At 45.9% G+C, this 11,643-nt stretch overlaps 2 protein-coding genes across 4 annotated transcripts in view; one reads left to right on the forward strand and one right to left on the reverse strand.

Moving 5' to 3' along the window:
• Positions 1-6,957, forward strand: part of LPCAT3 (lysophosphatidylcholine acyltransferase 3) — a 38,284-nt gene extending 31,327 nt beyond the window's left edge. The window contains exons 2-13 of one of the 3 annotated variants that reach the window (XM_006757548.2): positions 207-314; positions 793-899; positions 1,457-1,550; positions 1,714-1,751; positions 2,140-2,318; positions 3,098-3,206; positions 3,909-3,995; positions 4,083-4,249; positions 5,092-5,239; positions 5,318-5,476; positions 6,218-6,346; positions 6,553-6,957. In XM_006757548.2, coding sequence (XP_006757611.1) covers positions 207-314; positions 793-899; positions 1,457-1,550; positions 1,714-1,751; positions 2,140-2,318; positions 3,098-3,206; positions 3,909-3,995; positions 4,083-4,249; positions 5,092-5,239; positions 5,318-5,476; positions 6,218-6,334 — 1,313 coding nt within the window. In that variant the 3' untranslated portion in view covers positions 6,335-6,346; positions 6,553-6,957. Of the gene's footprint in view, positions 1-206; positions 315-792; positions 900-1,456; positions 1,551-1,713; positions 1,752-2,139; positions 2,319-3,097; positions 3,207-3,908; positions 3,996-4,082; positions 4,250-5,091; positions 5,240-5,317; positions 5,477-6,217; positions 6,347-6,552 lie in introns of those variants that run through there. The other 2 variants (XM_015559949.1, XM_015559950.1) reach the window with 2 other exon arrangements.
• A 236-nt stretch (positions 6,958-7,193) lies between these two features.
• EMG1 (EMG1 N1-specific pseudouridine methyltransferase) lies at positions 7,194-11,636 on the reverse strand. Its single transcript, XM_015559951.1, has 6 exons — positions 11,517-11,636; positions 8,643-8,744; positions 8,389-8,530; positions 8,027-8,085; positions 7,801-7,950; positions 7,194-7,471 (listed from the first exon to the last, which is right to left on the reverse strand). The coding sequence occupies exons 1-6, from the start codon at positions 11,571-11,573 to the stop codon at positions 7,358-7,360; spliced, it is 624 nt and encodes a 207-aa protein (XP_015415437.1). The 5' UTR covers positions 11,574-11,636; the 3' UTR covers positions 7,194-7,357.
• Positions 11,637-11,643: the final 7 nt, after the last annotated feature.

Here is an 11,643-nt window from a genome sequence, read left to right on the forward strand (position 1 = left end):
GGTGGTAGTCTTATACGGCGAGTATATAACAAACTCTGTATTTTGAGTGGAAATGTTAGGGGGTCGTCTTATACGCCCAGTCGTCTTATACGCCGGCAAATACGGTATGTTTTTTCCTCTCTGGGCTGAGTTTCATGCCAGATAAACCTCCAAAACAAAATGGGAGAGCACCAGCCACAAATAACCCTCTTCTGATCTCCCCTCAGGTTACCCCTTGGCTTTGTTTTATCGGCATTATCTTTTCTACAAGGACAGCTACCTCATCCATCTCTTCCACACCTCTACAGGCCTCTCCATTGCTTATTTTAACTTTGGTGAGTAAAGTGGGCTAGCAGTGGGGCTGCAATTAGAGGGAATCTGGGAAGGGACAGATTTGAACCAAACTTCCTGGAGAGAATTTGATGGATAGGTAAGTTATAATCCTGTGCTTGCAGAGAGGATTTGTATGGACAAGAAAATAGCTTAAGTTCTCCTTATATGAACAGTCCTCTCCCAGATAAAACATTTGAGAGTGGTTACCCTCGCCGACCCCATCAACTGAGAGGCACCAGTTTCTCTGCTATGCCTATAACTGGATAACAAGCGTCCCCTCAGGAGCAACCTTAAGTTCAAACATTCAGAAATACAGTAGCTGCCCAACAGTCCCTTCTATTTATAGTCCCTTCCCCCAGAACATGAGGTAATTTTGACAAAAATATCCTAATACCAAAATAGCTTTTTCTGTATGTATCTCTTTGTGTTTAGAAGGCTCAGGATGGGACACAAGTTAAAATTTGCTCTCTTCTGCACTAGGAAACCAGATGTACCACTCCCTGCTATGTGTCATCCTTCAGTTCCTCATTCTTCGACTGATGGGCCGCACTATAACTGCTGTTCTCACTACCTTTTGTTTCCAGATGGTAAGCATCTTTCCCTTGGCAGCACAGGTCACAGCTGAGGATTAGGGAGAAGTCAGAGACTGTGGTGTAGGAAAACCAGTGAACTGGAAAACAATCCAATTTCTGATTGTTTCTCCCAATAACACTTACCCGTATGACTTTATGTAAGTCACGTTACACAAGCCCCAGGTGTTTCATCTGCAGGTGGCAGTGATAATACTTTTCCTGCCTCAAGGAAGAGGTGACATCTAACCCTCTGCATAGGACTGTGCATTAAGGTTCTCACCAAGATTGACCCAGCTATCATGAGGGGAGTCGTGTAAAGGCAAGGCAGAAAATCAACTTAGAATGAGCTACAGAACCTAAGCATCTAAGTTCTTAATTAGCCTTAATTTTACTGAGAAACCTTGAGGCAAGTCTCTTCCCCTTTACAGTTTCAGTGTCTCCATTTATAGGAACGTCTTAAGGCCTTTAATGATAAGACCAGGAGAAAGAAAAAATGAAGGAATTCAGTGGATTTCAGAGTAGAGAGAAAATAAATCATAGCAATAATAGCATAAATATTTCCTCTCTCCTAGGCCTACCTTCTTGCCGGATATTATTGGACAGCCACTGGCAACTACGATATCAAGTGGACAATGCCTCATTGTGTTCTGACCTTGAAACTGATTGGTAAGTGATGGTTACTACCCTCCCCTTTTACACCTAGGCTCCTCCCCATCTGACCATAAACTTACTCTGTGTTCTCCCCCACACTCCTGCTACCCTCAGTCCACAGGCCACATCCCCAGTGTCCTTTCCCTCTACTCTACCCACACCTTCTCTCTCTGCTCAGGTTTGGCTGTTGACTACTTTGATGGAGGGAAAGATCAGGTAAGCACAACTCCTCCACAGAGAGATTAAGGAAGTAAACCAGAGAACCCAACCGCCAGGGGCTGAGCCCCACCTCATCCCCAGCCTATGTGATCTGTTTCTGATAGCACTGAGCAAGGATCAACAAATCTAATTTGCCTGGATCCAGCTCTTGCACAAAGTCCAGAGATCAATGCCAGCAAGGCATTTGGAAATCAGCAGCAGTCAACTGTTGCTGCACACACTCATTTCCACAGGAAGCAACTACTTTTCTCCATATCATCCCCCCAGAGATGGCTATTTAAAGAACCAGTTAGTTCAGTGGGCTAAAAGGGTGGGGAACACACAAACCAGCTCTCGCAGGTAGATTCAAAGCTATCCTGAACCATTCCTTCTCTTCTCGGCATAGAGTTCATTGTCCTCTGAGCAACAGAAATATGCCATACGAGGTATCCCTTCCCTGCTGGAAGTTGCTGGTTTCTCCTACTTCTATGGAGCCTTCTTGGTAGGGCCCCAGTTCTCAATGAACCACTACATGAAGCTGGTGCACAGAAAGCTGACTGACAAGCCAGGAGAGATACCAAGCAGGTAAATGCCCCTCTTGGTCAAGACATCTGTAGAGTAGGTGTCTCACCCACTATAAAGCCACTTCTGAAGTGACTTTCCTGCAGACCAGCCCTAGCTGCATTCTCCACATGACGCTGGCTCCCAGGCTCATGCCATACAGGCCCTGGACTGTCGTAACAGGCACTCTGTACCTGCTCACTGCAGGCAGCGGGCCCTTTTCAGCCAGCCATTCTGACCCTGTGGCACAAACATAAAATTCACTTTTATGTAGCAGGATTTTGACTGAACCAGTCATGTCCCCACCTTTAAAATTCATTTTCTCATTTTAAAAAATTGATTTTAATATAAACTAGAGGCCCGGTGCACAAAAATTTGTGCACTCAGGTGGGTCCCTCAGCCCAGCCTGTGCCCTCTCGCAGTCTGGGACCCCTCAGGGGATGACCACCTGCTGGCTTAGGCCCGCTCCCCCAGGGGATTGGGCCTAAGCTGGCAATCAGACTTCCCTCTGGCAGCCTGGCAGCCCTCGGGGGATGTCCACTTGCCAGCGGGGAGCAGAACTAGCACTGACCACCAGGGGGCAGCTCCTGCATTGAGCGTCTGCCCCCTGGTGGTCAGTGTGTAACCAGTCATTCCCAGTGGTTCTGCTGTTAGGGTCAATTTGCATATTGCGCTTTTATTATATAGGATTATTATATAGGATATATTGGGCAGTGGAGCTATTCATCCCATCCCAGATGGATAGCTCCCCTCTGTGACTTAAGTGGCCTCTACACATTGTGACCCCCACCTGTTCCTTTCAGCACCATACCTGCTCTCAAGCGCCTGAGTCTGGGCCTCATCTACCTGGTGGGCTACGTTTTCCTCAGTCCCCACATCCCAGAAAACTATCTCCTCACCGAAGACTATGAAGTGAGTGGCTACTAAAGCAGCAGCAGTATGACTGCATCTGAGATAGAAAATGGACAGGCAAGGGTTCCTGTAGATAGCCAAGAAGTGGGAAACACCATCAACAAATGCATGTTGGTTTTGCTCTAGATCTGTGAGAGTTGGTGTCAATGCCAGCCAGGCCGGGACATGTTCATCAGCCAGTATTGAACGACCTTCGCGGGCACAGGGCTGTGCCAGGTGCACTTTCGGCACCCCTTACCTTCCCCAGGAGCAGCTCTTAGCTTGCTATATTACAGCCCAGCATAGCAGCTTCTGGTCCTCTCCAGCTTGTTTCTTTTCTTGATAGATTGGGGGCTTCTAGGGAATTTAAAATCCAAGGGAGGGGGGGAGTGCTGGCTTTTGCTCCTGCCCACCTGAAAGGTTTGCAACCATTCCTTACCCACTCTAAGTCAGTTGTCTCCTTAAGTTAACATTGAGCATGAATTCATAAAAGTCCCTTAGCACTTAGTGTCCCAAGTGCTTCAGAAGAAGAGTTAAGGACAACGCTGTTTCAAAACTCCAAGGGAAAGGAAGTGGATATTCGCTAGACTCCCTGCTCATCCTCTTAGCCGATTATAGAGGCAGACTGTCAGATGGACATGAAGCAGTCAGTCCCAAGAGTAGAAAGGAAGAACATTAGGGAAATTCGCACAGTCTAACACACATGTTCGTTCTTCTCTTAAGAACCGCCGTTTCTGGTTCCGCTGCATGTACATGCTCATCTGGGGCAAGTTTGTGCTGTACAAATACGTCACCTGTTGGCTGGTCACAGTAAGTAGAAAAGATGAAATAGGGCATAGACAGGCTGTGGGGGACGTGGAGAGAGTGGCAAGAACCCTGAGTCGGTCCTTCCCTCAGGAAGGAGTATGCATTTTGACGGGGCTGGGCTTCAATGACTTTGACGAAAATGGAAAGGCAAAGTGGGATGCCTGCGCTAACATGAAGGTGTGGCTCTTTGAAACAACCCCCCGCTTCACCGGCACCATCGCCTCATTCAACATCAACACCAATGCCTGGGTGGCCCGGTAAGCAGGGGAGGGGAGGTGTGGACCTAAGCTTCTGCCTTCCACCACTTTTCCAGATTGGAGGGCAGAAATGGACTTGTCACTTCTGTCTTTTCCCACTTTGGGCAGAACTTCTAATCATTCTCACACATACCTTTACACCAGGGTCCTCAAACTATGGCCTGCAGGCCACACGCAAATACAAATATTGTATCTGTTCCCATTTTGTTTTTTTACTTCAAAATAAGGTATGTGCAGTGTGCATAGGAATTTGTTCATAGTTTGTTTGCTTTTTTAAACTATAGTCCGACCCTCCAACGGTCTGAGGGATAGTGAACTGGCCCCGTTTAAAAAGTTTGAGGACCCCTGCCTTACACACTTGTGTCTCCACTCCTACCCCACCCTCCCACCCCATTTCTGTCATTATTTGAAAAACGAAAGCAAAATGTCTAAGTGCCTTGCGTCCTGGGTTTAACCCCAGTTCAGCCACTGGTTTTATGTTCTCCATTGTTCTGTTTATAAAGTCTTTGTTTGTTTGTCCCATCACTAGAAGGTAAGCAGCACGAGTAGAAAACTGGTCTCCCCTCTTCACTGCAAGTCAACATCAGGCCCTAGTCATTTAAGTAGTTTACCCAAGTTCACCCAGCTAAGCCTTATGTCTATTTTCTGTCTCTAAACTGAGTGAACTTCACTGCCTTCCATTTCTAAAGCTAACCAGGCAGCACTGCTTCCCTTGCCCCAGGTGGGCCCAAGTGGGAGCCAGCCACCACCACTGCACTCCTCAGGGTGCTGAGAACCCAGAGGCGGATGGTGGGAGTGCAAGAACTAGTCTGTAGCTCATCCTTACCCATCCTTTTCTCTAGTTACTTCTTCAAACGACTCAAGTTCCTTGGAAATAAACAACTCTCCCAGGGTCTCTCATTGCTATTCTTGGCCCTCTGGCATGGCCTACACTCAGGATACCTGATCTGCTTCCAGATGGAATTCCTCATTGTTATCGTGGAAAGGCAGGTAGGCCTTAAGGATACTGGGTGAAAGGGGACTACGAGAAGAGGCAAGGTCCTGATTACCTCTTCTCTTCCTCCCCAGGCTGCCAGCCTAATACGAGACAGCCCAACCCTGAGCAACCTGGCCACCATTACTGTCCTACAACCCTTCTACTATTTGGTGCAGCAGACCATCCACTGGCTCTTCATGGGTTACTCAATGACTGCCTTCTGTCTCTTCACATGGGACAAATGGTTTAAGGTAAGTGAGGGCCTGCTTGCAAGGATGGGAGGGAACCACTGAAACCTCGAGTAGTAAGGGATATTATATACCACCAGTGGCCCGGTGCACAAAACTCGCGCACATTAAAAGGGAATTAGAGGATGCCCTAACCGGTTTGGCTCAGTGGATAGAACGTTGGCCTGCAGACTCAAGGGTCTCAGGTTCGATTCCGGTCAAGGGCATGTACCTTGGTTGTGGGCACATACCCTGGTTGCAGGCACATACCCAGTAGGGAGTGTGTAGGAGGCACCTGATCGATGTTTCTAACTCTCTATCCCTCTCCCTTCCTCTCTGTAAAAAATCAATAACATATATTTTTTAAAGGAATTAGAGGAAATACTTTAATATTGCTATTTGCCCTTTCTCTATAATGGAAGTGTCAGAGATGAAAGAAAATTAGTAAAATGTATATGAAAATCTCCCTCCTGTCAGAGTCCAGGGCGCGTGGCGGGACCCAGAGTCAAGTTCCCCGCCCACCCACACACACCTTGAAATCATGTGAGACCCAGCCGGTCCCACCTCCATCAAGCCCCACAGGGCCGGGGGTGCAGCCTCAGGTCCCCTGTCAAGCCCTGCGGGACAGGGAGTGCAGCCTCAGGTCCCCCGGCACCAGGGCGGGGGGCGTGGCCCCAGCATGACTGTGTGACAACCATTTGCATATTAGCTCTTTATTATATAGGATGCCCTCGGGCTAACTCAATGGCCTGAATCTCTCCACAGGTGTATAAATCCGTCTACTTCCTTGGCCACGTCTTCTTCCTGAGCCTATTATTCATATTGCCTTATCTTCGCAAAGCAATAGTGCCAAGGAAAGAAAAGTTAAAGAAAATGGAATAATCTATTTCCCTGGTAAGTTAACATCCAGATTACAGGATAGAGCAATAGACTGGGGGATGGGGGGTGGACAGTGTTAGAAATTTGGGGTGAATCTCAAGGTAGTCTGACTTCTAGGAAGCAGTATTGGGCACTAACGTGCCAGGAAGAAGCTAGATGGGCTGTAGACCAGAAACTAGAAGAAATAACTGACCAGCCTTCCCATCAAATTTCTTCTGCAGGTGGCCTAGAGCAAGACTGGTGCAGAAATGACTTGTCTCCCTTTCTACACTCCACCCTAGAGCACAGAGAACACAGAAGCCAGGGAGTAGAAAGACATGGCACTCCCAGCTGTGCCTCTGCTGACAGCCAAGTCTTCATTTGGGCCAAAGGGGAAACACTTGTGGGAGGAGTAGAGGGGCCCATGTCTCCCCTCTGGACTCCCCCATGCACGTTGCCTTATCTCTCCCCCTCTAGCCAGGAATCTGTTCTGTTTTTCTTCTGCCAATTTACTATGATTGTATATGTGCCGCCGCCACCACTCCCCCCATGGGGGGGTGAGGAGGGGCATAAGGCCCTGCCTGCTCCACTTTTTCTACCTTGGAACTGTACCAGATAAAAATCACTTCTGTTTGTTCAATTTTTCACTGCTAGCATTCCTGACTTGCTTTCTTTCAGACAGTTCTTCATGCTTGCCATTGCTGCAGTAATCAGGGCTATCTCCTGAGAGCACAGTAATCTCAGGAGTTTGGAGCCAAAGCCCACCTGCAAAGCCCAGAACCAAGCTGCAAACACTGTAACCTCACACCTTTCCCTGAAGTCTGAGGAGAACGAACAGTTTACACCTTTAGAGGCTAAGTTTAGGAATCTAAATACAACCAGGTTTGCAAGAACAGTGTTTATAAGATAAACAAATAGCAAATGTACATTCAGCCTTGGCTTCCACTAACCCCAGTCTTGGTTCAGGAAGGTCATCATCCAACAGGGAGTTAGAAGAGTCAAGGGATGCAATGTCAACAGTCTCTGTTTCAGACCAAGGTCCTACTGTCAAATGACCCTCCATACTTCCTCAAAGGCTGTGGTAAGTTTTGCGCAGGTTAGAGCAGCAGAAAGGGGGTAGTTGCTGATGGACACCATCTTCTCTGTATACTCCACATTGAGCTGAGGAGAGAATAGTTCTGTCAGCCAACTCTAACACTCTGTAATAGGTTCAGTCCTTTAGGGCAGGAAAATTGGACTGAGCTTTTATTTCTCTGTGTTAATATCAAATTTGTATGAAGGATTAAGACGGTCCTAGTTTTGACTATTACAAATATGCCAGCAGTCCTCAAAAGATACGTCCTGGGGCAGGTTAGGGAACCCACACTTGTCTTTCAGCTCTTTGACCCTCTATTTCCCAACTGATGAGGACAAGGATCATCAAAATGCTAACTGCTCTTGGAATTCTGTACTAAGGTATGAAGAATCTAAGAATTGAACCTAGACCTTACCTTGCCATGGGCAAAGGCCCCCACCACAAAAACAATAGGGTCGCTGCTGGGGACCAACTCTCGCACATCACTGACGACTGGGATGGAAAAAGAAGTGCCAATTTTCATACATCCAACTGGGAAGTGATCTGACACTGGATTTTTAATTACCTAAAGTAAAAGAGAAAAATGAGCCCCAGAAAGGTTCTCAGAACCCTTCTCCAACCAGTAGGTGTCAATACCTCACCTTCAAGAGCTTCTGGGGGCCATCAGCTGCTCGAACACTGAGTTTGTGTAAAAGCTGAACTAGGGCGAAAAGAAAAGTGTTCAGAGCTCAGTGGAGACCACATTTCTGCCCGTAATCTAACCAGAAAAACCAATAGTCAGATGGCCTTCTAGCTATGCTGTACCCCTAAAATGTTATGTGCAAGCAGTTGTCAAGCACATGACTAGTTGTATACTGAGAGGTTCGCTCTCCCTTTTTTACTCAGCCAGGAACCCATGCAGGCTTTACCCCTACACATCGAAAGTAAGGAGTCCTTGTTCTAAGATCAAGCATGTTCCCTCTTCCCTTCTTCACTCCTAAAGTTTAAGTCCTAAAGATCTCACCCATGAGGCCACAAAAGCGGTCAAAGGTTCTGGGAATTCGAGTCTGAGGGTTCACTTCAATCAGCACATTCTTCTGTGTATGGATATAAACCTGCAGCAAGCCAGCTCGGTTCAGGGGGCTGTCCATCAGCATCAGTAAACTCTGAGGGCGGCAAACACCAAGGCACAGTCAAGACTGCAGAGAAGTAGCACGCATCTGTCTCACCTTCCATATAAAGGCTCAAGGGGCTGGGAGGCGCTGTCCCTGGAGTTACCTGGTGAGCTATGTCTGGTCTCACTTCCCCCGGGTCCCGTCCATTCTTCAACAACATAGACTTGTGCTTGTCACAGTTTAATAGTTCATATGTCTTCCCTGCCTGAAGAGGGAACATGACAGAACATAAGCTGTTTTACTTAGCCCAGTGATTCTCAAAGTGTGCTCCCCAAACCAGCAGCAGCATCTGGAAACGTGTTACTCTAGTCAAATTCACCCTAGATTTCCTAAACCAGAAGCTATGGGGGTGGGGCCCAGCAAGACTTCAGGGGTTCACTGTGTGACCACGTTTACCCTCCCCTCCTTTCCTTCACTACTCCTTCCATACCTGATCTTAGAGGGAAAAGGGAAGAAGGCACAACCTGTGATTTCAGATGATTTAAACTTGATTTAATTTACAACTCTGTGGCTATTAGGCAAAGCTGGTGTGAGATTCTGGAACCAGGTGGAATAAAGTTAATGAAAAAGGCTGAAAGCTTATCAAGGCATACCAATTGTGATTAAACTGGGCAAAATATATATGGTCATTAAGCTATTTGCTTATAAAAACCATGTACTAAGTGAAGAGCTACACATCTGAACTAGAAGTATGAAAATTCTAATGATGGAGGTCGTTTGATCAAGAAATACTTCTGTCAAAAGTAAAACAAAAATAAGAGGGGTTGCTCCTAGTTGTAAAGGTAAATGTAAAAAAAGAAAATTATGCTGAAAAAGTGGGAACTGAAACACTGAAGGGCAGTGATTACATATGAAACTGCTTTGTAAACTGCAGAATCCTCAAGTATCCACCAGGAAGAAATAATTCTGGAATAATAGGAGTATGAGAATGACTGAGGAATATTGTATACTAGAAAATATACCAAGTAGGAGTTTGATACTAAAGATCTGTCTGAATCCATCTGTAGCAGCAAAAAGAAATAATTGCAAATTGCAACTTGGAGTCCTAAGGAGCATTAAGCTAAAAAACATATTAAGTACAAATGCAGGTTTTGAAAGGCTAAGCTTTTATGTATCAGTAGAACATTTGTATGTCTGACAACATCTGAAGATATACAACCCCAAAAAGTGGGGAAGAGGCACATGGACTTTGAAATTAAATGATAACTGAAATAACAATGTCAAAGTAAGCAGAGAAAGAACAAAGGCCAGGAACTAAGACCATGGGACACTTAGTTATAGAAGAAAACCTCTTGAATAAAAGAATCTATTTTTAACCCATTAGTAAGTTATAAGGAGGGTTTTTAATGAAATAGGATAGAAAATATCAGAGTACTTCAAATGTAATAATGGTGATGGTTTATGAAACTTGATTTTTAATTGTGGTATGTGGTTAAGCTTGAAAACCAATAATCAGAATGAATACCATGTGTATTCACTTTCTATAATTGGTATTGGAGATGTAAGAATTTTTGACTTTCTCTGCCCTCAGAGAGAGCCTTCTAGTTACTTCAGGGAATCATTTCTATAAGCAAGTAACATTTAACCTATTAATGAATGAGCAGCATAAGAGGATCAATAATTGTTAAGTGAATGCACATTAGGTAGGAATTAATGAAGCAAAGAGCTGAGTAAAAGGAGCTTCCAGTTAGAGAACCTTGTATGCAATGGCTTCAAGGTACGAGAGAACTTAATGCCTTCAAAGAGCTTAAAGTAGGCCAGTGAGGCTGGAGTATCAAGAATAAATGCAGAGAGCACGCCCAGAGGAGGCTGGGAACAGCAAGAGTTACCAGCACAAGGAAGGCACGAGGTAACAGCAGCGAAGATTTCAACCAGCTATGATTCTGTCACCCTTGGAGTGCCATTAATGACAACCTAAATTCTTCCAGAGGATACTATAGGAATTTTAATTTGACCATGCCATTTACAACTACTTAATAGGTAACGTGGAATCAGTAACAATAATAACTAATTCCAAGTGACAGACATTCTAAACCCCTTATACATACTGACTCCTTTAATCTTCCCAATAATCCATCAAGGTAGGGACTACTATCATCCCCAAGGGACACAGGAAGAAATGGAGTGGTTGAGTGACACTCAGAATTAATAGTTTGGAAAGGTAGCAAGCAATTAAGTGAGGGATAAATGGAAGAACCTATTTAGGTTAGAAATATCAATTACAGAAAAACAAATATCGATTTTAATAAGTTAGGGGAGGAGGGTAGATGGCAAGCCTAAAAAGGGTCAAAGTGGTTGAGGAACATGAAAAAGAGTCACAGGGTAGATCACTATGGAAAACATACTGCTTTTAAAGCACTCTCACTGCACTCTCCCTGTAAAGTATTAACTGAGGGCAAATTTTTCTCAACATAAAATAAGTATAAGAATCAAGATTAAAGTCCAGGTCTGACTTCCAAACCAGTGCTATTTCTTCTGGGCCTACTCACTGAACAAATTTAGCTGTAAACGGTGAGAGAAACGAAGTCAGGGGGAATGAGAACACGGACAATTTAAAGACAGAACTGCCGGGTTATTCAGAAAAAGAGCCGGAGGATAGGTAAGAAAGTGTTTTTCGAAGTGGGTAGGAATACAAAGGAGCGTGACAGTAAACACTTTTTCTAAAACACCAAGTCCCTACGAATAAAAGGAAGAGCCGACTACGCTACCGGAACCACCTTTAGAAACTCCCCTCCCGTCAGATGAGTTTATACCGCAGAACGATCCTGGTGAATCAACTAGAAGCAAGGACGTGACGGCTGTATTGCGACTCGGCAAGGGAAGAAGAAAGCGAGGACAGCCAACCCAGGACGCCGAACCAGAAGACCGCCACCTCGGCCGCTCTCCCGCCAGAAGCGTGTTTCCCTCCCTTCCTCCCGCATCCCCGGGGTCCCGTCCTACCGCTACCCCGGTTCTCCGCCTTCGCGGTCCGTGTTACCTTGACTGTCTCCAGACTGGCCCCTTCCAGCACCACAATCAGCCTACGGCCTCCCATCTTGCTTCCCGCCCCAAGTCGGGGCCGCTTGGGCGCCACAACATCCCAGTGCTGTTCCTGGTCCCCATCT

The sequence above is a fragment of the Myotis davidii genome, unplaced genomic scaffold (genome assembly GCF_000327345.1).
Source record: "Myotis davidii unplaced genomic scaffold, ASM32734v1 scaffold13, whole genome shotgun sequence".
Classification (NCBI taxonomy): domain Eukaryota; kingdom Metazoa; phylum Chordata; class Mammalia; order Chiroptera; family Vespertilionidae; genus Myotis; species Myotis davidii.